At 35.7% G+C, this 27,077-nt stretch overlaps 1 protein-coding gene across 10 annotated transcripts in view; it reads left to right on the top strand.

The window, feature by feature from the left end:
* The window catches only part of NAV3 (neuron navigator 3), a 774,341-nt gene that overhangs the window by 563,768 nt on the left and 183,496 nt on the right, over positions 1 to 27,077 (top strand). For 9 of the 10 annotated variants that reach the window (XM_084876277.1, XM_084876279.1, XM_084876278.1 and 6 more), the window contains 2 exons: positions 20,508 to 20,576; positions 24,350 to 24,498. In XM_084876277.1, coding sequence (XP_084732403.1) covers positions 20,508 to 20,576; positions 24,350 to 24,498 — 218 coding nt within the window. The remainder of the gene's footprint in view (positions 1 to 20,507; positions 20,577 to 24,349; positions 24,499 to 27,077) is intronic. The other variant, XM_084876275.1, reaches the window with a different exon arrangement.

Raw genomic sequence — 27,077 nt, 5'->3', positions numbered from 1 at the left:
TTCTACTTATTTATGCATTCTTTGGTTGATTCTTATATGTACCCTACTTGGGAATTGAACCCATAACCATGACTTATCAGGATGATGATCTAACTAACTGAGCTATCCGGCCAGGGCCATATAATAAGTATTTAGAATTATTGTAAGAATCTGTACTATAACTGCTTCCAATTTAAGTAAGAACTCTTTATAAGATTTAAAATTACAATTGCCATTTTAAATTAAACTTGCATATATTTATAAAACTAGTATGATATAAACAATTGAAAAATTTCTTGATTTTTGAATGGTCATGATATTGAACTATAGTTATGTTTTCAAATGTATACATCATAAATTACCCAGATGCATGGTACTGCTTGCTTCTATCTTAATTGATCTTTGATTATAGCCTTTGTTTTTTAGTAAATATATTATAGCTATTAGGTTCCTTTGCTTTCTGCTGTTATTCATTAATTCACTGCTGTCTCTGTTGCTACCTCTATGCAATACTGTTCCTTCACTGATGTGTGATTTCAGTTCTGTGAGGTGACAAAGCAGATTACAAGTTCTGATACATTTTTGCTACTGAAAAAAGTAAATAGGTTATAGAGCAAAGTGCTTGGGCTTTGGAAGGTCACTGATAGTTTAAAGTCATTCATGTTTACAACTCATTCCTTCTCTGTCTTGTCTTGCTTAGACAAGCCAAATATGATAAGTGATCTAGTATTCAGAAATGATGTATCTAATTTTCAGCTGATAGAGTATAGTCTGCCCTTTTTTAAAAATTTTATTACAGCCTGGTAAAAATATCAATGATACAACTAATCCAACATGAAAATATTGTCTTTAAAATGTCCAGATTACTAATTCATTTGGTTAATAAATAATATTAATATAAAAATTTGCCCTCATCTTGTGAATAAAATTTAATCTTACAAGGGGAATAAACTATTGAAAGCCAAATGCTTCTGAATTAATCCCCAAATGGCCTTGTATATGTGATTTAAATTGATTATATGTAAAGACAATCTTGTTCCTTAATCACCAATCACTTTTATCATTGGACTTGAATTATACACTGTTGCATCTGTGCTAAAATAAATGTGGGGCTCAAATTTAAAATTTTTTAAATCCTTCACATGGGGAAATATTTGCTTATCTTTTAGTGGTAAAGACTTGATTAGTTAAGTCATCAATTATTAATATTTTTAATATATTGAACATAAAACTTAGTTTTCTCTATATCAGAGATATCCAGAAGAATGTTACATGGGTAAATATTAAATATCTTGCTATATTACATAATGTTAAGCATCCTATTTGCATTTACTTAATACAGTAAATGCAAAACCAATTTGTTCTGTTTTCCTGTTTTGAAAAGAGTAGATTAAATATACTTTATCCAATCAACTAGGAAATATGAGAAATATTTTCATATAAAGTGAGGAGTTGAAATCAGAGTTATTTTTATAAGTTTTAACTGTGTGATCAAGGATATACTATTTCTTATTCTGAAAAACAAGGTAGAAATAAATTCTATAATTTTCAAAATCAGAAAACTAATTTTTATCAATAAATATGTTGTAGGTATTCAGAATACTTCTGCTAATAATACTTTTCCATATATTCTGTTTGCTTTTGTTGTTGCTTTGGACAATTAGAGTTCTAGCTGACATTAAGATAACAGAAAGTTGAATTTCACCAAAACCATACAGTGCCTGGCATGAGTGCAGCTAGCCATGAGCAGAATGCATGCTATGAATGTACAACTTGCTAAAGAATATCTAATAAAGATTATAGTGAAAGAAAATTATAAAATTAAAATATGTTTCATATCTAAGGTCTGGTTATACATATGAGGTGTTAGGATGATAGCATATGTAAAAGATAATTTTTATTTGTTAATTTTTTTAAAGGGAGGTGATTTTCCTTAAAATGTGGGCCTTCCAGTTTAATTTTGATCCAGGTTACTAAATGATTTTCCATCCCATCATTAAATAATTTGAATCACATGAGCAAGTACTTTATATATTTTGCAAAATGAAAGCATGCACTAGTAAAAAAAAAAAAAAAAAACTTGAATGTGAAAGCGGAGATAGGTGACAAATCACATTGGTAGATGATAGAAGTGCTAAAGGTAGTAATGATGTAAGTCTTCATGAACTAAAACAAGAGCTTTTTGGGAATAGGGGAGCTTGTGGTCTCCACAGATCATATTTGCTCTTCTGCTTTTTATTTTGTGGAAGAAAACCAAGAATGAATCCACTTGCAATTCAGATGAACTTTTCCTATAGAACTCACAGGTCAGATTGCAAATCTGTGGGAGCATGCTTTTTGAGTAAATTGTCGATTCCCTTCTCAGTCCCTTCCCAGGGCTCGAGTGACCCCTGCCACCCACGTTGCTCTTGGAACCCTCTCCCTACAGAGGGTATTTGCCCTTCGCTTTTCCGGAAGCATGGTGTCCTTCTGGGAGATTCACTGTGAAACTGGGATGGCTTGCCAGCCTGCGGTTATAAATCCTGTAAAGTATATGAGGAAGTTTAATTTAAGGTGACAGGAAGGCACTGGTAATTTAAGCCCTCAGGAGCCTGGCTTCTATTAGCTGCTTAACTCAGCGCTGTGTTGTGCCCTGTGGTAGGCTCTTCAAAAAGTCAGTGAATCAACCAGACTTTAAACACAACAAAACTGAAAGAACATTTATGAATCATTTTTTAAAAATATATTTTATTGATTTTTTACAGAGAGGAAGGGGGAGAGACAGAGAGCTAGAAACGTTGATGAGAGAGAAACATCGACCAGCTGCCTCTTGCACACCCCCCACCAGGGATGTGCCGCAACCAAGGTACATGCCCTTGACTGAAATCGAACCTGGGACCTTTCAGTCCACAGACCGATGCTCTACCACTGAGCCAAACCAGTTTCGGCATGAATCTTTACTTAAAAAGCAGGATAGTATCACCCCTAAAGAAAAATAATTGAAGAGAAATAATTTGCTCTTTATTTGAGCCATTTAGGAAATTTAGAGTGTAAGAATATTAAAAGAATGTATGTGTACACACACATTTTGCTTATGTTCTATGTTTTGATTCGCTATTTAAAAAGCATGACAACCACTTTACTTCTGTTATTATAGATGAAGCAGCATTAATGCAGTTTTGGTTATTTTAGAGTCAGGCAAACAAGGGTTTGAATTCTGCCTGCCAACTACTGGTGATATGATGTTGGGCAAGTGACTTTAGCCTCAAATACCAGTGTTCTAACCTCTACTATTGAAATGATGATAACTTCCTCTCATTGATATTGAGAAGAGATTACCTGTGTATAAATCTCCTCCTAGTTAGCCTAAAACTTAGCATATAATAGACACAGATAACTATTCTATTTCCTCCTGCTGTTAGATCCAATCTCATGTGTTACATAAAATGCATTGACCACATTAGAAACCTGATGAACCTCATCACTGTTCCCTCCTTTCTCACTTTCTCTGATCAATTCTGTCCATTTTACTTACTTAATTCACTATGTAAATGTTATTCAAAGTAATGGCATCCTTATAATTAAAAATAACAACCTAATGCTCAGACCTTTCCAAACTCAGTCTAGCTACACTGAGGTAACTTTCCTTCACTAGTTATTACCATATAACTAAATAAAATACTTCTGTTAATTTTTTATTTACTAATTTGGTCATTGTCTTTTGATTCAATACCCATCAATCCCAAACCCTTTTACTGTAGTTAACAAATATTTATTTAGCACTTTTCCAGGCCGTAGATATATATAGCAGAGGACAGAATACACCAAAGAGTCTTTGCCTCTTAAAGGTTATATTCTAGAGATGATAGATCAGATTGATGATTAACAGTTAATTAAAATATATAACAGTTATTGGATAGCTGATAGTGGAGAAAAATAAATCAGAAAAGAATAAAAAAGAGGTATAGATGTCATATTTTTGCAAACTTAAATGAGATTCTGAGGGAGGGAGTCCTCACTCTGATGACAACATTGAACAAGCAGTTCTGTGGTGGTTTTGTGTAGAGTGTTTCAGACCCATAGAAGAGCAAGATAAGAGTTTTGGCCTGGGAGCCTGTCTGATTTATTTCAAGGAGCAAATAGCCCTGACTAGTGTGGCTCAGTTGGTTGAGTGTAATCTTGTGCATCAGAAAGGTTGCCTGTTTGAATCCTGGTCTGGGCACATGCCCAAGTTTCAGGCTCAATCCCTGATGGGTAGCATACAGAAGCCAGCCAATGGATGTTTCTCTTTCACATTGATCTCTCTCTCTCTCTCTCTCTCTCTCTCTCTCTCTCTCTCTCTCTCCCCCTCTCTGCTCTCCTCTCTCTCTCTCTTCCTCCTTCCATCTCTCTTTCTCTCTCTCCCCCCATCTTCCTCTCTCCCTCTTTCTTTCTCTCTCTCCCCACCTCTCTCTCTTCCTCGCTCTCTCTTTTCCTTCCCCTCTGAGAGAGAGAGAGAGAGAGAGAGAGAGAGAGAGAGAGAGAGAGAGAGAAATATTCCAATTGGGATGGATCAGAGGAAAGGAGGCATAAGAGTAAGATATAATTCAGTGAAAGAGCTGGCAGACATTTGTATGACCCTATTTTCATGGTAAGAACTTTGGATGCTTACTCCAGGAGTGGTGAGAAGCTTCTATAAGGAGGGACATAAACAGGCGGACATATCAAAAGGTCACTCTGGCTACTGCAGTGAGAAAAATTGAAAGCATTCGTGGAGTCCTGGAGAAAAGCTTGGACAACCTTGGTGAAGTGAAGAGAGGAGGATACATTCCAGATATATTTAGAGTAGTGTATAATTAGCTGCTAGATCTGCAGTAGGGTGCAAAACAGAGAGGAGACCATAGCCTTGTTAGTATTAGCTGTTAGGAAGATGTTTTCATTTACTGAAATGAAAAAGAATGTGGATGAGCAGGTTTAATAGGGAGGAGGTCAAATGTTCTCTTGAGACATATGAATTTTGCAAATGTCTGCTAAGTTTATCTAAGTGGAGATCTTAAGGAGATAATCGGAATTGCAGGACTGGAGTATAAGGGAGAGGTGTAGACTATAGACAAAAATTCTGGAAATGTAAGCATAAAGGAATTATAAAAAATTATGAGACTAGACATGATAGAGTCACAAAAATCTGTGTGTGAATAAAGAGAAGAGGATTGAAGACTGGGGTCAGGAGTCCATCTGATAAAATAAACTTTTCAGCCTATGATATAGGAAGAAAACCAGAACTTGTTTATCTAGAAAGCAAGTGAAGGAAGTATTCCAAAGAGGAGGGAGAAGTCCACAGCAATCGTTCATATGTAGCCCTTACTGTGTTCTAGTCATCATTCTCAGTACCTTATGCACATATTCATTCTTTCAGTCCTCACAACACTATGCCATAAGGACCATTATTAATCCCAGTTTTCAGATAAGGAAACTGAAAATGGAAAGATAATTAAATTGTATGAGGTTTCACAGTAACTAATTCATAAATTAAAGCCAGACTATCTCACCACAGAGTTGATGTTTCTGACCTATATACCTGCATGACCCCAACTGCCTTAAATGCTGCACAGAAGTAGGATGAGTGCTGAGAACCAACCCACAAATGGGTTTCCCTGGAGACTTGGACAAAAACTATTCCACTGGGGTAGTGGCTGTGATATCTTGATTGAAATCTGCTCAGTATAAAACAGGAGGGAGGCCCCAGCTGGTGTGACTCAGTGGTAATCATCGACCTATGAATCAGGAGGTTATGGTTTGATTCCTGGTCAGGGTACACATCCAGGTAGCACGCTGGATCTCCAGTGTGGGGTGAGCAGAGGCAGTTGCTCAATGATTCTCTCATCATTGATGTTTCTATCTTTCTCTATCTCTCCCTCTTCTCTGAAATCAATAAAGATGTCCTATCTAACAAAGAGGGAATATGCTAATTGACCCTTACACTATGGCAAAGATGGTGGTGCCCACAGCCAATAAGGAGGGAATATGCTAATTGACTGCCTGGCCCTCAAAGATGGCGGTGCCCAGGCCCCTCAGCCCCACTGGGGCGGCAGGCGTGTGGCCTCCAGAGTCCCCCAGGTCCCTCAATCCCCCAGCCACCCAGGACCAGCCCAAGGCACAGGCAAACCTTGGATGACAGCTGTCCAGTCATCCAAGTCTGCCCGAGGCTCAGGTAACCAGGGCCAGACGAAGCTTGCACTGCCAGCAGTGGCAACAACAGAGGTGTGATGGGGTGTCACCTTCTCCTGATCAGGTCACCTCCCTCCCTTGAAGGCTCCCAGACTGTGAGGGGGGCAGGCCGAGCTGAGGTGCCCCCCCCCCAACTCCATTGCATGAATTTTTATGCACTGGGCCTCTAGTATTTAATAATAATAACAGTAATAATAATAAAACAGGAGGGAGCAATTGGAGATAGTAAATACAGACAATTTCTCTAGAAGTGCTGCCATAGCTAAAATCCACTCTTTTTGTTCTTTTAATAGGTAGTTACGTTTGAATTTTATATAATGAAATAGCACCTTTAATTCTTTCTCAATCAACTGTAAAATATTTTTTGGCATTCTGTTTTGTAAAACAGGATATTGTCACTTCTGGTCAGTTCTCTTCCATCCATTCATACATTCTAACCTCAGTTATCTACACTTTAATATTTTATTAATTTTAATAAAATTTACATTCTATTTTGTATACATAGGATTTTTCCAAGTAAAGGATGATTCCAAAAGTTTGAAAACCAGTGGAATATTTAAATAATAGATATTATAAATATGTTCTGAAGAATCTCTGCTTCTTTCAACAAATATCCATGAATATTTGTTGAAAGTAGATTAAAACGTAAGCATAAACTGAGGCATGACTTTAAGAATGGGCCAGGGCTCATGTAATGATGCTTTAAAGCACATGTGTCAAACACAAGGCCTGCGGACCAAATCCAGCCCGCCAGGCCTTGCAATGTGGCCCGCACCGCGCTGTCATCACTGCACTCCGCTGTCAGTTTATGACATTGTCAGTTTATGACTGTTCAATAAACCATTCGGCCTGCGATTTAGGCTGGATTTTAGATTTTGGCCCCTTCTCTGATTGAGTTCGACACCCCTACTTTAAAGGAATCAGCCCAGGTAAACTGAGGGACCCTCTATGCCAGTGTCTTTTTTCTAGAGTTACTCAGTTTTTATAGTTAAAATAGCTTCTCCTTTGTTTGGATGTTTAATTAATTGGTTTGTTTATATCTGATTTGTTTAACCAATCACTAATAATTATTGACATGAACATTTGATTAATCTCCCTCTTATTCAGAGTCCTGTCATGTTATCTGCAATTTGCTTGTCTATTTCTCTCCTTCCTCTTCTAGATTTAATCCTCCCAGTGGGTGTATACTGGAAGGAAGCTTCCCTTACAATGTGTTTTCCATTACATGGCTCCATTTATTTTCAGTTTTCCAAAATAGCCTGAAGTCTCTTGCCCATTTATTTCTCCTGTCCCAATCCTGTTATCCTTGATGTGAGCTTAAAAGGTAATTATTCCTTTATTAACATGTTACTAACAACACATTAGTGAGAAGGCAATACTACCCAAGCTGGAGTCTCAAATGCATGAAAAGAATCATTGTTAGTTCTGATAGCTTAATTTTTTTCTTTAACAAAATAAAAATCAATTAATTGAATATAGTTTCACCTGGTGGAAATTGAAAACATCGTAATTATATTCTATCTTTCCAAGGGAATTTTGAGAATATAATATAGATTTTCAAATGTGACACCAACTCCTCATTTAGAGGATTTAAGTTAAAACGTGCTTTTTGACATAGATATCTAGATAAAAATAATAATGAGCCAGTTTTTATAATTTGGTCTTACAACTACCAAATCTTCTTTTTTTAAATATTATTTGTATATCATCATAGATCTATGATTCAGAATAACTGATTTGTGTTTTATTTCTTTAACATTTTACCATAGAACATTTGGATATCCAGTTTATACATTTTATGAACATTGTCTGCCAAACACTAGAAATTGTTTGGTTCTATTTTATTTTTAGTACTTATGGGACACTCTCTTCTCAAATAGAGCACTAGTAATATGCACTTGATGATGATACCTGCAATGTATACTGTATGAAATTATTAATATTTTCCACTAAATATTATACTTTATAATATCAACTTATTGACTTGTGAAAAATGCAACAGTCACAAAAATCATAATAATCATGTTGGTATGATCACTGAATTATTTTCCTATAGTTAGAGCTCCATGGGAAACCAAGTTATAGTCAGGGGATGACGGGTGAGCACACAATTGGATTCAAGGGACACACACATTTCTGCAATTGAGACATTAGCCATTGGCCAAGGGTTCTTCTCTAGTATAAAGCACACTGTCAACATTTGCCTTTTGATACTCTATTTCCTATGCTTCCACTTCTCACCACCCCTGCTGCCCCCTGCTCTTTGAGTGACCTCTTTGTCTCATAAGAAGTAAACCAAATCAGCCTTCTCTCTCTGCAAGTTTGGGGGCAAGCATTTATTAAAGCTCACCATCAGATGTTTTTTAGATCCCAGCCATCTGTGTATATAAAAGGCTAATATGCAAGTGTCTCCTTGGGAGTTCAACCTGGAGTTTGATTGCTGGCTATGACATGCACTGACCACCAGGGGGTGACACAGAATGAAGGAAGGCTCTGGCTGGCAGCCAGAAGGCCCCATCAGCCCTGATAGCTGGCCAGGCCTAGAGACCCTATCTGTGCATGAATTTCATGCACTGGGCCTCTAGTCCCTTAATAAGATGAGACTGATTGCACTGATGATTCCATTTACTTTGCAGTACATTGAGAGGAGCCCTATAAATTGACTTTATAATTGGTCTTTGAAACACTTTAAAAACATCAATTTCTATAATAATTTTATAAACATGATAAAGATCATTTCATGTGCTAAGAAATATTTTAACATATTTTGGGTCCCTCAACCATTTTTAAATCTTTAGAAGTTTTAACCATATTTTTCACTAATCAGGCTAGTCTTTGGCAAAGTTTGTTTAAATTTGCAGCTTAATAAAATAGCTTTGTCTAAAAAAATTAATGTTATTCAGGATCAAGTTTTTTATGATGGTTGCATTACAGTTAACTTTTGTAATGGAATCCGTAATGCATTATACTCTAATTTTATCTCATACTGAAAATTGTGAATGAAAAATTTTATAGGACAGCATAATGTCTTACGTTATGTGTAAGTAAAAGCACTGCGGAAAACCTAATTTATGGTAACACTGTGAAAGAAATACAACCCTGGTTTCCTGAATTCTCCTTTAACTTGAAATTCTCCATTCCTAAAAGAATGTGAGACTTTGATGCAGGGATATCTTAAACAGGCATCTCTCTCCTTAGTTACTGTTTTGAGATCCCAGGAAAGCAAACCATGCTGGTGGCCTATTAACTGTCAGTTGAAATTCAAGATTAAGGCAGAGGTTATAATGTATTTACATACCATAATTCACTAATAGAATAAATTATCACAGACCTGTCTTACATACAATGGGGATGATATTTCAGCCACCCAGCTACTAAAGAGAAACACATGTGAAGGAAAGCTAAGTTTCTGACTTATATATGGATTAGGCAATAGCTGTTTCTAGTGAAGTCTCAGCAAAATTTAAATTTAGGGAGAAAGCATGTTTATTACACTCTGATGTGAGTATAGTTTTTGCAAAATCTCAAAAAGTTTTTAAATAACATATATGGTTTTGAGGTATAAAAGAATTTTGTAGAAGTAGTTGAACACCTTTCTTAGAGCTGTTAGTTGGTCAGTTACCATTTTTTAACATTGCACAGGGATCCTACAAAGAGAAAACCTTTATACTAAAGGAAGAATTTGGTTAAAAAAATTCTTCAAATCTTAATTCTGAATATGTGGTTTTATTCCTGTACTTAGCAATCATAGAATATATAAGGAAATATATTTCCATCTAGCTCAGTTTTAAAAGTTTAGTGAATGTGCTTCACTGTCTTCAAAGATTATTTTGTCTAAAAATTCTCAGTTTAAAACTTGATTTCCATGCATTTAATTATAGTATATCTTGGGTAACATATACATAATTTATTTTCAGTGAATTTTGAAAGAAATAGTTTCTACCTTTTAAACATAGCATCTTATAAAGAAAGAAAAAAAAAGTCCTATTAGGAGGTAAAAATTGTTAACTAAATCCCATGTCCAAGAAATTTCTTACATCAAATTCTGTGATTTCTTTCTTTGTATTCTCTCTTGGTGCCTTGGGTACAGTGTTATTAAAAGGACAAACAATGTTATGATTAAGCACACTTTTCTCTCTCTTTAGGAATCCAAAGTACTAATCTTTGACTGTATAGGGATTTCCATTCATAATATGTTCGTGTGACATCAAGACTGAGGGCAGATAGACAAGGGAGGGTTAGGGGAGATTCTAAAAGAAGTTTCTATAAAATTTCTTAATACAGGTAGTTATAAAAATCTATACTACATAATGTAAAAAAAATGTCCTATGGTTTATCTTGCTCTGATAAGCATAGTTTATCCAATTAGATTTCTATTAAGTGTATACGTTTTAAGAATGACTGTTTCGTACCTAACTTTTAGAAATATATGTTGTTAATGGTTTTTAGAGAGAGAGTGGGGGAGGACTAGAGAGATAGAAACATTGATGAAAGTGAAACATCATTGATCAGCTGCCTCCTGCATGCCCTATACTGGGTATGGAGCCCACAACCCTGGCATATGCCCTGATTGGGAATGCCTCTGGTAACCTCTTGATTCTGTGGTTGATGCTCAACTGCTAAGCAAACGCTGGCTGAGCTGTACCTGATTTTTTCTTTTTTCTTTATTGATTAAAATATTATATATGTGTCCTTATTGTCCCATTGCTCCCCACCCTCCTACTAATGCCCTCTCTCCCCTGATGTCTGTATCCATTGGTTAGGCTTATATGCATGCATATAAGTCCTTTGGTTGATCTTTCCCCCTTACCTGCACCCTCCCCTACATTCCCTCTGAGGTTTGACTCACTGATTGATGCTTCTCTGACTCTGGATCTGTTTTTGTTCATCAGTTTGTGTTGTTCATTATATTCCATAAATGAGTGAGATCATGTGATATTTATCTTTCTCTGAATAGCTTATTTCACTTAGCATAATGCTCTCCAGTTCATCTATGCTGTTGCAAATAGTAAATATTCCTACTTTTTTTATTGCAATGCAGTATTCCATTGTGTAGATGTACCACAGTTTTTTAATCCACTCATCTGCAGATGGGCATTTAGGCTGTTTCCAAATCTTAGCTATGGTAAATTTTGCTGCTATGAACATAGGTGTGCATATATCCTTTCTGATTGATGTTTCTAGTTTCTTGGGATATATTCCTAGAAGTGGGATCACTGGGTCAAATGGGAATACTATTTTTAGTTTTTTGAGAAAACTCCATACTGTTTTCCATAGTGTGCCTGATTTTTATGTGTTAACCAATCACTGTACTGTTGGGCATAGTTAATATATACCATATGGAAATGAAATGAAATGTTTTAATAACAGATGATATTATTATGTTTTAATGACAGTTGATGTTATTCCTAGTGATTCTTTATGCACTGAGTGGCCAGATTATTATGATCTCTGAACACATAATAATAATAATAATACTCAGTGTGTGTGTGTGTGTGTGTGTGTGTGTGTGTGAGAGAGAGAGAGAGAGAGAGAGAGAGAGAGAGAGAGAGAGAGAGAGTATATTAGAGGCCTGGTGCATGAATTTGTGCATGGGTGGGGTCCGGCCAGCCTGGCCAGGGGGAGAGGGCATGGGCAGTTGGCCTGCCTGCCTTCTGGTTGAACTCCTGGACAAGGGGACAATTTGCATATTAGCCTTTTATTATTTAGGATATACACTGAGTAGCCAGATTATTATGCATTCAGAGATCATAATAATCTGTCCACTCAGTGTATATTATGTTAGAGACCAGTGTTTTTTTCCATTGGTGGTTGAAATTTCAAATGTAACCTTTCCCCAAATAAAGATTCAGCCCCCATTACATGCCAAGAATTATGCTAGACATGTGGCTAGAAACCGTTATGCTTTACCTTTCAAGTTGTCCACATTCCATTAGAGGACCTATTTACCCAGATCATCCAACAGGTACACTAACTAGTCTAACAGAGTACAGTTACCAGTGACCACAGTTAGAGGAAAGAGCCCATGGGAAGGCACTGATAAGAGAAATGTCATTTCACCATCAGGAAACGGCCACTATCCGGCCAAGGAAAAAGTGCAGCTAGAACTGTGTTAAATGTATCTATTACTGTTTAAAGAAACAAACCCAGGTCCTGACCTGTGTGGCTCAGGTTAAAGTGTTGGCCCATCAAAGGGTCATGGGTTTAATTTCTGGTCAAGGGCATGTATCTGGGTTGTAGGTTTGATCCCTGGCCTCAGTCAGGAAAATATTCTTGGATGAGGATTAACAACAAAAATAACAACAACAACAACAAAACAACCACAGTGGCACAAAACAATAGCCAATATTATTCTTATGGCTTTTGTGAGCCTACGAATCAGACAGGGCCCACCTCTAGAGGGAACTGCTGGGAAGCCAAATATCTGAAGCTGGAGAATCCACTTCTAAGGTCACTTTTTATTCATGGGTCTGGCAGTTTAGCTGGAATAATGACCATGCAGGGTCTCTCCAGCACAGCAATCTCGGGAACTCTTTGGAGATAAGGGTGAAAGAAAATCATCACGTTTCTATTTTTGTTGTCTCATTGAATAGTGATGTATTTCAATAAAGAATAAAATAATAATGTAGGAGTGGAAACAGATGAAGAGAAGGAGGTGGAGAAGAAAAGTTCAGCTTGGCTTTCATGGATTTGAGATTTCAGTGGGACCATTTCTAGAGTGGTCCTGGGAGAACAGTCAGGGCCAAAGATAAAGACCTGAGAACATTAGCTTAACTGTGTTTTATTGATTGAAACCATAGTAATGGAAGAGATTACTCAAGAACATTGAATAAAGCTGGGGTGGAAGGTAGACGAGGAGGGCTCAGAACAAAATTCTGATTACTGCATTTATGGGTAAAGAGAGCGAACCACAGAATGCTCCTTTTGGAATATATTCAGAGTTATGGTAGCTTGTTTGCTACCTTCTTAGAGACAAATTGTGAGGTGTTTTTTGTTGTTGTTGAAGAATGCCTCGTTTTCTGAGATATTTATTCTTGTCTTTCAAATTAATTGTGAAATCTAGAGTATAAATCTAACATGAAACTCTGGTTGAAATATTAAATATGCTATATCTTCTAAGCATATCAGAACTATATTTTCATATAACCATATATCACAAAACAAAACATTTATTAAATTCTCTATTTGAGACACTTTTGAATTCTGTACAGTGCTTAGACTTATAGGTTCGGAAAGGCTTACCCTGTGTGAGTTTCTTTGAGAAAGATGGTTCTTCAATGTCCTTTGGGACAGTTTCTGGTGGTTCATATATATAGTTATGTTGTACTAAATTCACCTGAATATTAATAAAGTTTCCTATGGGGCCTTAGTACATTCAGGGGCTCACTAACCGATGAGGATGCAGGCAGAGAACAGAGAAGATGAGCTGGTCTTCAGGTAGGGCAGACTAATTCTAGATTCTGTGCTATTGACAAATGTGCTAGATTTTTACTGCTGGCATTTCAATTTAGTGATTCACAGAAAGTAAATGTTCAAATGTATCACTTTTTGCACACCTGCCTAATATTTTTGTGCTTCTCCTTTCAAGTTTGAAGTAAATTCAGTTTCCATTATATAACCAATGACATGTTTTAGGAAGGGGTTTGCTTTAGTAAACATGGTTTAAGGGTTATACTTCTCAGAGAGAATAACTAATCCCTGCATGTTTACAACTAATTTTTCCAAATTAAATCTTTTCAGCATAGTGCCAATATAGGTAGGCAATCAAAAAGTCTTTTTCATGATTCATTAATTGGTTTATTATAACAATAAATATAAAAAAGGAACACAAAACTTAATAAAATTTCTCAGTATCTTTGTCCATCTATAAAACCTTTAGGAGTATGAAGTCAATTTCTTATGTATATATATATATGTATGTATGTATGTATATATTAATGCAACATCCAAAAGTATTCACACACTCTATAAGAGAACCATTATAATAAGATCATACAGTGATCTTTACTTTATTTGTCCCATGAAAATGGACTTAGTTACCTGTGAATATCTATCTTCCTAGTATTTCCTGCTACTTCATTCCCAGTTTGACTAGTGACATAACTTAGAAGTGGAGAATTAATTTTTTTCTCTTTATACACTATATCAAGGACATTCCATCTTGTTCTACTATACTCTGCTCCTCTGTAACTTTACTGTGCAATTCAAGAAGATGCCCTGGAGCCATCTGAGATTCCTCCCTTTTCTACATTTTCTTTGTCCATGATTATAACTTCTTTGATTAGCCATTTACTTCCTGTGCCTCTGTCCTCATGTAGACCCTCATCAAGTCTTGTCAAAACTATAGCAGTTATTTCCTATTTGGTCTCTAGGCCCTTCCTTCTCTAATTCCACCTTTACACATCTAAGAAAAGAATCTCTCTAATCTGAGAATCCATCATTTATCCTATTAAAACCTTTGATATTCCTATTGTAGGCAGGAGAAAGGCCCAGTTCCTTGGCCAGATAATGTGTTTCTTCAGGTTCTTACTTGGGCAAACATTAGGTGTTAAAAGAATATTTCAGAATGAATTAATAAGAAAAAATACATTTTAAAATATTTGTAATTTTAACAAAAATCGAGACAATTCAAATGTCAACAGTCCCAACTAAGATTTTTTTGGAGTAAACTTATTAGCAGCTACTGGAAATAAAGAATGATAGATTGTGTGAGGCTCATGTATTATGTTTTGGTGATTTTTAATGATGTACATGCACTTTATGTATGGGCTTACTTTTATTTTTGAGGATAAAAACTAAGGAATGGGATTATATAATTTTTACTTCTGCATGAAAGTCCACTACTAGAATAGCTACAACAGAAATAGAATCTCCTACAAAAATCCTGAACTGAACCTTTCAAATGCAACAATATTTTTATGAGAGGTTCATGAAGAGATGAAAATAACTTTTACTCTTATTCTATTATTTTATTAATAAGTGTTGCTTGAATCCTGGCCAAGGATCATGAGGCTAATGCAGCAGCAGAAGAAAAAAAGTTCTGTGACTGATTGGCCATGTGTGCAGTGGGCATAGGAATGGGGAGTTATAAATAATATGCCATATTTTCTCTCCCTGACTAGCATGCTGCTTAAAGTTTTTAAAGATAGTGTTTACTTGGAAGATATTTGAGGAGAGCTGCTTTGATACTAAAAGTTTCTTACCCTTTAACATTTGTTACTGCCTACTCTAGATTTCTACACGTGACCTGTTGAATGGAATTATTTAATGTTATCTGTCTGAATGCTGAAAAGTATCTGTTGAAAGTAGATTTACTTGATATTGGAAGAGTGATTTTCTGTATGATGAATGAAATTGCTATTATAATACCTTGGAGGTATTTGCAGATCCACAAGGCAATGAATTAACAGCAAAAGAAGCATTAAAATATTAAAATTTGTATTCAGTTTGCAAGAAGATGATATGCTATGACACAATAGAGCATGGATTATATTGTAGAAACTAACAAATGAAAGTTTAAATTTCAACACTGCTACTTACAAGAAGTATAACTTATACAAATTACTTAGTGTTCAAATATTACCAGTATCACCCCAGTAAATTAAATGAAATAAAGAATTTCTGAAAATCAGCACACAAAAAAAGAAAGAAAAGAGAAAATATAAACTGGCTTAAACATTAATAAGGGCACAATGAAAATGAGTATGTTTCTGAATTCTCCTTTAGTATACTTTTGATCATTCCATTCTTGAAACAATTTTCCTAGCTGAAATGATGTGTTGTATCATTGTTTGATACTACTACCCAGTAAAAATTAATAAATCATCTACTAACTATATATTCATATATACTAACCCTATGAAAAGAACTGAGAATGCAAAAAAAAAAAAAGTAATGCCTGACCTGGTGAGCAAAAAACAATCAGTTCAGGAAACAGACATTTAATCTGATGAATTTCCATGTCAACTAAATAGAGAAAAATAAAGATATATGCACCAGTGGGAGAGAAAAACTAACTCTGGATTTGAAACATTCTTCAACTTGAATTGATGTCTGGGCAAGATTTTGAAATTAAGATTTTGTAATGTGGATAAGAGAAAAAAACAGTATTTCATATGAAGGAAAACTCATGAGAAAACCCATGGAAAGGTGGGGGGAAAGGCCTTAGGGAAGAGGGGTGGTGACAGTGGAGAATGTGAGGTGGAAGATGTACAGAGGAGATGTTGGTGTAAAAAAGGATGGGTAACATGCTGAAGCATCTATAAACCAAATCACAGAGCTTGGATTTTATCCTACAGACAAGTAGAGTCGACAACAATTTCAAAGAAAGAGATTGCCATCCACTCTTTCTTGGGAAAGTTAATTCTGTTGGCTGTGAGAATGATTTGATTTGCCTGGGAATAAAAAATGGACTGATAACAAAGAGACTAATGAAGAGGTATTATTAGAGTCCAGGAAATAAATGACAGGGAAGTAAAAAAAAATGTGGGTAATTATCAGGACAATTCCATAATATTCAATGGAGAAAATACTGGTGACACCAAATTTAAGTGGCAAAATCAAAGAGAGAAAAGGATGTTTTGAAAGAAGGAAAATGAGTTAGGTTTTGAATGTTTTTGGAATTCCTGGCAGAAATGTAGGTGGTAGGCCCAGGTGGGATATTTAAAAAGTAGCAGTAAAATATTTAGAAAGGAGACTCTGAGTTTAGGATTGAGTTTTGAGTATAAAGTATAGATTTGCTATAAAAAGAATGGAGAGAAAAATTAGCTGGTGCCTAGGATTATGATTTTGAAACTATTCATGGTTATAGTACAACATTTAGGGGAGGGGCAGTAAGTGGACCTTTATTTGGGAAATAGGAGGAGTGGCTGGAGAGATAGCTGTTGGATTAAGAAAGATGAAATTAGGGTTTCTAGAGGAAGAAAGGAGTCAACAGTATCTGAAGTAGCAGCTGGTTACTAAATGAGGTGTGCGAGGGATATGTTCATTATGCTGATTATGCAGTTTGAATTAGGAAACTACAAGTTTGTTGTTCAGGCAAGGTTGTATGTGTGTGGTTCTTCTGTAGCCACAACTCTTTCAATTTTATTATACCTGCTAAGCACCTGGGGATTCTGTTAACATGCAGATTTATATTCAGTAGGTCTGGGAGGAGACCTAGATTCCTTCTTTCTGACAAGCCCCAGGTGGTATCTATTTTGTTGGTCTGTGGACATCACTGAGTAGCGAGGCTCTGGTGGTTAGTAAGGTGATTGAAATTCAGGATGTTTACTTTGAGAAGTTTTCCTTGTAGTAAATGGATATTACAGTCCCACCTGGGAATTTGCACTGAGGCTGGATTAGAAAGTTCTGGCAGTTTGAATCTTTCTGTGTGTTGGACACCAGATGAGTTTCATCCTTTTTTATTTTTATTTATTTTTTATTGGCTGTCTCTTGTCTCCTTTTCCCTTCCATGTTAGGGGAAATAAAACTATTCTCTTGATATTATACTTTATCAAGTAGAGGAGCAACTGTTACTTCCTTTAGTAAAACTCAGTGAGTTTCAAAATATTTATTTCCTTTGTATTTTTGTTCCTGATATTTTTGTCACTCATTAGCTACATTTGACAACATTTCAGGAAAAAAGTATGCAATCTTCAGTCCAGATGTCTGAAAAATCCATAGTTTACTGGTGTTCTGACTTTATTTATCTACCCCACTTGCCTCAGAGCTGTGTCTACATGTTCCTTGTGTCTGTTTTACTAATAAATCGTGTTAGCTGTACCTACTCACCTGCTTTTTGATAGTCTGTTTGTAAATTTGAAAATTGGGAAATGGTATTATAAGCATTCTGGACGGGGAGGGGATACTTTTCTGCTGTGAAGGAAGTCATAGCCAAACAAACAAACAAAAAACTAAGAAAAATAAGAGGGGCTAGAGGTGTTGTGGGAAGAGCTGGGAGCTTGAGTTGTGTGATAAACATGGAAATTGAATGAGAATGTAGATGCAAATGACATGGTCTTGACTGAAAATCTGCAAGAATTAAAAGGAAAAAGGGAAGAATCAACAATTGAGGTTTCAAGACCATATGACTGGAAAAAATGGTGACGCTGGGAAGAGAAATCAACAAACTAAAGGATCTGATTAGGACTTAGGTAATAAAAGAAGAAAATTGGGCAGTCTAATATAGTGATTTTGAGGATCATGGGAATGGACATCTTTTATTCAGTTGATGTTGATGTCTGGGAGTAGGTTGCAGACATTAATTCTAGTTTCTAGTATATTTTACTTGAAATCATAGGCAAGAAACAAATTGCTAAGTGAAAGAATGCATTTAAGTATTTGAAGAAAAAAAGAGGACATAAAAAATAATTTCTTTAAAAGAAAGAGGGCCTTTAAAGGAAAGACAAAATGGATACCAATAGTGGCGGGCAAATCCATTGAGCTTATTGGTATGACAGTCTCTGAAAGAGGGAGACTGAAAAAGCAGAGGGGACAATGAGGCCAAATGTAAAGATGTTAAGAGTATGGTGAGAACTGAACACAACTCTGTGTTCTTTGATGAACAGTTTCACAAGTGCAAGGGAAGCAAAGCAGAAGCCAAGTTTCAAAAGATTGAACTATGAAGGCTTGGTATAAAGATATAGGCAAAAGGATTTTCTTGTATTACATTAGAAAACACATATGAGCCATAAAACCAAATTGGTTTGGGCCATGTTGTTGATCTCTCTAAATTTTGTATCTTTTTTTTTCACGTCTATACTAGAAATTATATTTCTTAAAATGGAAGAGAAACCAATGAGGTAGCTTCAAGTCCCTTGTTTTATTGCTATCTCTCCTGCTAATTTATGTTCAACTTAGAGAGTTACAGGATACCTACAGTGGTGAACCTTTAGATAGTTCTTACACAATAGGCTGAGACATTCACAAAAATTTTTCTTTACTTTAAATACTTTTATTTTTAAATTTTAAGTTATTTTTCTTATTTCACTGAGACACTTTGGTTTTTATTTAAATCATCTTCTGTTTTTATTGCTACTTGAGGCCATTTGGCCAGTTGACTCAGTGTCCAGGATACTTAGAATACAGAAAGCAATACTATATGCAAGTAATACCAAATCTCAGATCAAATGTGAAGAAACAAGTGCTCCGTGAACCTGAAAGCTTCCTAGACATGAGGACTTATTCCTGTCTAGCCAGGAAGTTGTAAGGACCTGCATGTTTTCACCACAGACTGGCTCAACGGGGTAAAAGCTAACTTGGAAATATGTCATCATCTTAAGAAACCCATTGGTGATTAAGACACCCTCTGCATGGCAGCAGAGCACCTGGATCTGTTGCAGCAGGGCTCAATTGACCCTTCTCCGCTGATTCCAACACCCCATGCTGTTCCTGTTTCCTGGGAAGCTTGGGAAACTACACATGGAACAACTGTGTACACAGAGCCATCCCAGTCACCTGAGAAGTGATTCTCCACACATCAGTCCACCCATGACCATCCCAGGGTGTGTGAGCATGTCTCAGGTCTCACCATGTCCTTCAGAACACCAGTTTCAGACCCCAGGGGTAATTTGGAAATCAATTTAACTCAAAGTACACATTTTTTTGTTTGGTTTATAACATATTCACTGCTCTTCAAAACTCAGTTTAAATAACAGGTTCTGGTGTGGTTTTGATTAAATATATATTTTTTTAATTTTAAAATCATTAAGAACTATAATTAAAGAATGCCCAGAAGCTGTCATTAATAATTACTCAGTTTGTTTTTGAAGAATTTAACCCCAATTTTTGTGTAAGTCTTTCTCCAGAAAAACATCTGTTTTACTTCCTTAAAACACTCTAGGATGAAAGAGCAACAATAAATTATTAGAAACCATTTGTTTTAATCAGGTGGTTTTGAAACTAACAGTTAGGTTAAAACAGCAGATTAGAAGAGTTTATTTAAGAAAATAATGACTCATTTCATACTCTTATTTTCATTTTAACTATGGAGGAAGATATCTTTCTATTATATAAGTAAAACTAGCTTTCCTAAAGATTTCATAGTCACTTACAAAGGTTAAATATTTTAAAAGGTAAACTACTACTATTACAGTAATGTGAATAGTACCATACAGGCTTAATTTTAAAATCAATGATGACATTTTGTTACAGAGGGTGCATCACATTATTTCATGGTGTGTTCATAATCAAATGTCATGCTATATATGTTGCATTATCATAATTCTCTAATTTATTCTTTGTACATGTGTATACATGTTCCAATTGCATTTCATTAACTCATAGTTTTCTTGTAAGTTTGTGCCTTCTTTCCATGTTCAAAGAATCTCTTTAATTCAATTTCTCTGTTTCTCCTCATACAGTCTGGCAGCCAGATATGCAACTCAGTCTAATCACAGTGGAATTGCAACCAGTCAAAAAAAGCCTACTAGGTCAGTTAATATCTCTAATGTATTGCTTAATAGTGATAATAAATGCCCCATGATACTTTGTCCTATCATTCTAATTGTTTTTAAAAAATTACATACTTCTGGAAGAAAAGTTTAGAGGAGCAAATTCTTCTAAGAGGCTATTCTTATGCAGTCTGTTGGATGAGCATGATGGTGTTAGATCATTAAAATGGGATGTGGCTACTTCTAATTTAGGTTTGTCATACATAGTGCTATAACTGGGCTGAAGTCTAGCTCTCAGGCTTAGAGAAAGTCAAAGAAGAAATGGCTTGGAGGAACCCACTCAGGTCACGGAATCTGGAAGTTATGCACGAACATTACAGTTGCTTTCTGAGATGGGCGTGCATTAATTATTGCCCATTTTGAAGCAGAATGAAGAAACACTGGCACTTACTGTATTTTCCGGCGTATAAGACGACCGGGTGTATAAGACGACCCCCTAATTTTACAGTTAAAACATAGGTTTAGGCCTATATTCGCTGTATAAGACTACCCCCCACTTCCGAGGCAACACCAGTTCTTTTTTTAATAGACCGCCTCTCTGACTCTGACCAATCTGAGCAGGCTTTTTTTTTTTTTTTTTTTTTTTTTTAATATATTTAATTGATTTTTTACAGAGAGGAAGAGAGAGGGGGATAGAGAGCTAGAAACATCGATGAGAGAGAAACATCGACCAGCTGCCTCTTGCACACGCCCTACCGGGGATGTGCCCGCAACCAAGGTACATGCCCTTGACAGGAATCAAACCCGGGACCTTTCAGTCCGCAGACAGACGCTCTACCACTGAGCCAAACCGGTTTTGGCTGAGCAGGCTTTTTACTAGAACACAGTGTAGCTTCGGGTACAGAACATGTATAATTTGCATGCATAAAAAGCCTGCTTGGATTGGCCAGAGTCAGAGAGGCGGTCTATTAAAAAATGAACTGGTGTTGCCTCTGAAGTGGGGGGTAGTCTTATACAGTGAATATAGGCCTAAACCTCTGTTTTAACTGTAAAATTAGGGGTTGTCTTATACGCCGGAAAATACGGTATGTGGGGGAGTTAGCACCAGGTCAGCCTGGCCTGTTCTTTTATCTGTCATAGATTTAATGTTGGCTTCTTTATGATGTATGTATTTTAAAGACAGTCTGTTATAATAAATGACATTTCATCATGTGCTGTTTGGAAAATACGAAAATACTGGTATACAAAAATGTGTTGAAAGTGCTTGGTTTCCTTTTCATTGTGAAGTTGCTGAAGGCATCATGATGGTAGCGTGGAACAGCTGAGCGAAACCACAGCAGATGTGTCTTGTTCCCTGATTATTATGCGATTATATATGCCTCTCATTCGGTGGGGAAGTATCTAGGGGTGGTTTACTGGTCACTGCTGTGATAATGAATCATGGTGTGCAGTGTTTGACCACAAGGACTGCTTATGATACCTTAATTTGAGGTATGTGCTTTTCCCCTCACCTCGGTTTTCTAAGTTATGTTCATTTCCATAATAATTACAATTATTCTGGAGAGAAAAATTAAAGGGGTATTCAATGAACATTAGCAGAGATGTTATAAATTAAGCAGTGAGCTGTCACGTACATAAGCATTTTTATTTTTTTACTACTTCCAAGACTGATGCACATAAAATATATTTTAAGGACTTTGATTTAATAGAACATCTCGATTTCTTCCTTTTTTAAGCTTTATTCTCATTTCTCTTTTTATTACTTTGATTAATGATCTGGAGTTCTGGCTGCCTGTCAAATGAGGATAATGAGAAGAGCAAATGGATTTTTTAATTTGTTTGACTGAGAACTAAACATCACTTGGCTTCATGGGTCCCAGTAAAGATTAAAACACATTTTAATTGCTTTCTAGAAACAGATGAACTTTTATTGCAAGCAGGGCAAGTTTGGTGGCAAAGTTTGTTTATACATGTGAGTTTGGAAAGAACTTTAAAATCTATGACTGGGTCTACAGGAATAGTTTTTAAATTTATTATGATTGGGACATTTGGCCAAATTAATTATTGAGTCCTTTGTGCAGAGGGCAATCACTGGCTCTCAGTGTCTGTGGTTATTGTGCTTTTACTTACAATGTCCGTTATTCAATTTGAGCAAAAATGTAATTGCTGGAATCATTTGGAAAAAATTCTAATCTTGTATATGACACAACCTCTCATTAGCAAAATGGCTGATGAGATCTTTATTAGCCACATATTTAAACTCCAAAATACAATCAACATTTTGAAACTATTAACTATTCCAAGAAATCAAGACTTCTGTTTTTCAGCTGCGATTTGTGTTTTCCTTATGTTCATTCCATTTTGCAATATCCGTTACTTTTTTAAAAAGTAGTATTTAAATTATTTAATCATTCACTTTCCTAATCATCTATAGGAATGATATATTAAGAAATATTGTAAATTGATTTAAAATGTGAGTATTATCACACTGGTTGTGAAATTATGATATATTAGGCACCAATATGACATATATAAACATTCTTTTATTTTAAACATTTTATAAAAGATACAAATTCAGTGATGTTTTATAAGTTCTGGGTTATTTTTGTGGGTTTTCTTTTCTTTAAAAGGGAAATTATTACAGCAGTACACAGCGGCATTCACATGGTGGCAGCAAACACTACCAAGTGGCTAGCATCCTTTACTGTCCTGTATTTAAATATATCTCAGAATTCCAGTATTAGTTCTTAATTCCTAGTTTTTAATTTATGTGGATTGATTTTACTATAGGTACAAGATATATCAGTAGTATAAAATAAAATATAGTAATTGTACATTTTAAGCACAATTCATGAAAAAAAAAATTGAAACTTGAAATTTTAATATGGAAATCATTTAAACAGTAAAATAAATGATCCAAACTAGTATTGATAGTCCAAATACAATAACTGAAGGTTATAACTTCCTGCCAAACTTTCCCTAATTTCAAGACATTCTGCACATCTTTCATAATGGCCTGTCCTTCATAGACAAAGGATAGCTGAAGCTACTGTCAGTGTTGGTGTATTTTAAATTGTCTTTCTGCGAACAGAGATTTTCTTCTGCTGAGACCTGTGTCTTTCTTATATTGCCTCTATAATCAGTTGGCTATACTTGTGAGGGGCATACTTTTGGCAACAGAATAAAAGTTTTTAATGACAACGAAATTGGACAGAAATGAATGGACTGGTGACCTTGCTCTTCATTCCAGGTTTTAGAGTAGCTAGCTAACTTAAGTATTCAATAAGTAGTTACTCTTTGCAGGTAGTTCAGTAACTTCATTCTTCTTGTCATTGATGTACAAGTTGATTTAGGATACAGCTACTGGAGATAAAAACAAATATCTATACAGTGATAAGAACAGCTCAAACAGCTGCAGATGGCTGGTTAATGCCCTGAGAACATGATAAGGTGTTATTATTTCCCTCACTTTTCATGTAATTGTTACAGTACTTTTAAATCAAATGTTTATTCATCAGGGTATGGTAAGTATGGTTTCTTTCAGTTAAAGGTGTCTTGGTTTCTAATTACTCTATATTATTAATATACTTTGAAGCTATATTTATTGAAAAGTGTAACAAGATTTTTTTTTTCTCTGAAGATTCTCAAACCTTAACTATTTATTTGTCACTTAAAGCATCGTTTTCTGCTGCGTAGATTTTAGAACCTCATATGTTGTGATTCTCCTATGAACTCTTCCCTGCTCAGAACCGCCCGCTCCACAGCTTTTCAGAATGTACAATAATGACGTAATTTTTCTTGTACTATTTCAGGCTTCCAGGTCCCTCTAGGGTGCCTGCTGCGGGCAGCAGCAGCAGCAGCAGCAAGGCCCAGGGCGCCTCTAACTTAAATAGGAGAAGTCAGAGCTTTAACAGCATTGACAAAAACAAGCCTCCGACATATGCAAATGGCAATGAAAAAGGTAAGTGTCAGCCTGTTACCGCATGATGACATCCGTTGAACATATGTGTATCATCAATTACATACTAAGTGCAATATTTGAGCAGTGTCACCGCTTTTGGAATGGAAACGTTACCAGTGAAGTTTCCTGTGTTTTCTAGCCGCCCCTCCTGAATTCCAGCTTTCTTCAGGGCTTTTCTTATCTGAAGATCATTTTAAAGATACAAACTCATTTACGTTTCAGTGGTTAGTTGTATACAGAATAGGATCTCTTTCTCAAATAATTTCTCTCAGAGGCCTATAAATAGCATTTTGTTTTGTCTTCTCATGTTTTATGAACATTTATCCTAAAGTCATACATTTATATTACATTATTTGTATCCTTAGCTTTAGTTAACATAAATAAGTACCATAGTATTTTGGGCAATTAAGGTTGGAGTGTAAACATTTGAGGGATAATTATGATGGGTATTTAATCTTTGAAACTTGTAAAGAAACGAATTATTCGTTTGTTTTATTTTCTTGGAAGAATGCATAATAGAACTATCAAAACTCAAAGTTATCAGCAAGAAAGAACACAGCGGAAGTCTGTGCTAAAGTCAGGTTCGATATTAACTGTACGAAGCACAGTTTTCTACAATGTACAGAATGTGCATTTCAAGAGGTGCTGGCTTGATGCATCTCACCATGGAGCATGGGCACAAGCAAGCGAGTATGTAGTTTACACCTAAATCATAAGAAAAAAAAATCAAGATCCTATGCTATTGTAAGCAATGTGACTGTGTGAGGGACTGCAGTGATCTGAAAGTTTGCTGACCACTGGGATAGGGGCTTAATTACAAGGAACAACAATAGCCTGTAATTATTGGAATCTAGAGTCTAGGTCCGTGGTCGGCAAACTCATTAGTCAACAGAGTGGCAAACCACGGCTCTGGAGCTGCATGTGGCTCATAAGCCGCAGTTTGCTGACCACTGACCTAGGGCAAAGAAATGTGTTTTGATAATGATATAGCTCTAGTTTTTTAACCTAATGGAAAAATAAGAAAATAATAGGTTTTTGAAAGTTAGGGGTTTGTCTTTAAGATATAGAATAAACCATTGATTGAAGAACCTAAGGTGTATTACCTAAGACTTCTATTTTTTCTGGGGAGAAAAAGGAGAACAATTTCTTATCAGAAAAACATTTCTCTCGTTTTGAGATTTTCCTAGAAAGTGTCATACAGGGTCTGTATGTAATGTGAAATTCTTTTTTTTTTTTAATATATTTTATTGATTTTTTACAGAGAGGAAGGGAGAGAGATAGAGAGCTAGAAACATTGATGAGAGAGAGTCATCGACCAGCTGCCTCTTGCACACCTCCTACTGGGGAAATGCCCTCAACCAAGGTACATACCCTTGACCGGAATCAAACCCAGGTCCCTTCCGTCCCCAAGCCGACGCTCTATCCATTAGCCAAACCGGTTTCAGCGTAATTCTAAGGGAAACTAAACATATATGGAGTTTCCTGAACAGGCTGGTTAAGTATCAATTTAGCTATGTGATATACACTGAGTGGCTAGGTTATTATGATCTCTGAATGCATAATAATCTGGCCACTCAATATATATATATATATATATATTAGAGGCTGGTGCATGAATTCCTGCATGGGTGGGGTCCAGCCAGCCTGGCCAGGGGGAGGGGATATGGGGGCGGTTGGCTGGCCTGCCTGCTGGTCAAACTCCTGGTCAAGGGGACAATTTGCATATTAGCTTTTTATTATATAAGATATATACTGAGTGGCCAGATTATTATGCATTCAGCGATCATAATAATCTGGCCACTCAATGTATAATATTTAACTACAGTTATATAATGTTTTTCAAGCAATTACTAATAACATTGACAAAGAGACCTAGAAATGCTTTAGATGACCTAACGCTTTGATATCATAATGTATCTGATACATAATGTTCCTGTTGTGGGAAATAATTTTCCTGTTGTGTTTAAATGTAAAAATACAAAAGTAGGCAAGCAGTCATATATTTTCATAGTCTCTCAGTCTCTCAGGTATATTTAGGAAGTAATGCTAAATTAGAAAACAGCAATATTTACAGTAACCACAAGGTGGAGACAGATGCCACACATTATGAAAAGCAGATATCCTTAGGTCCAAAACTAGGGCAAAAGACAAAAGTTTTCATGGTGAGTTATATTTATCTGGAATTTATTTTATATGCTACGTGGCATTTTCTGTAAATAAGCAGTTACAAATTTATGTCAATATATCCAATATCAATGTTTCTAAATTAATATTTGTGTCATGATATTTCATATTCCAAAAACATAAATTATGAGAGCAATCAAAATAATAGTAAACATTTCATACTAAACTATTTATAATTTGTTCTTTATACTATTTCAGTGGTATATCTTTTTTGGTATGAATATTTTATTTAACCTTTTTGACATGAAGATTTGTAGTGGTGGCATAATGTATATAACAATGTAAGATTCCATCTGCTTACATGTTGGTCTCTGTCAAAGCTAGTTTGCATACATATTCTGGCCATAACTAAATGAGATTAAAATTAAGTAAGAATTTTCAAAAGTTACAGTATT

This window comes from Pipistrellus hanaki (assembly GCF_964339955.1).
Source record: "Pipistrellus hanaki genome assembly, chromosome: 3".
Taxonomy (NCBI): Eukaryota; Metazoa; Chordata; class Mammalia; order Chiroptera; family Vespertilionidae; genus Pipistrellus; species Pipistrellus hanaki.
The sequence above is the reverse complement of the archived record's forward strand: the minus strand, read 5'-3'. Positions and strand labels throughout refer to the sequence as shown.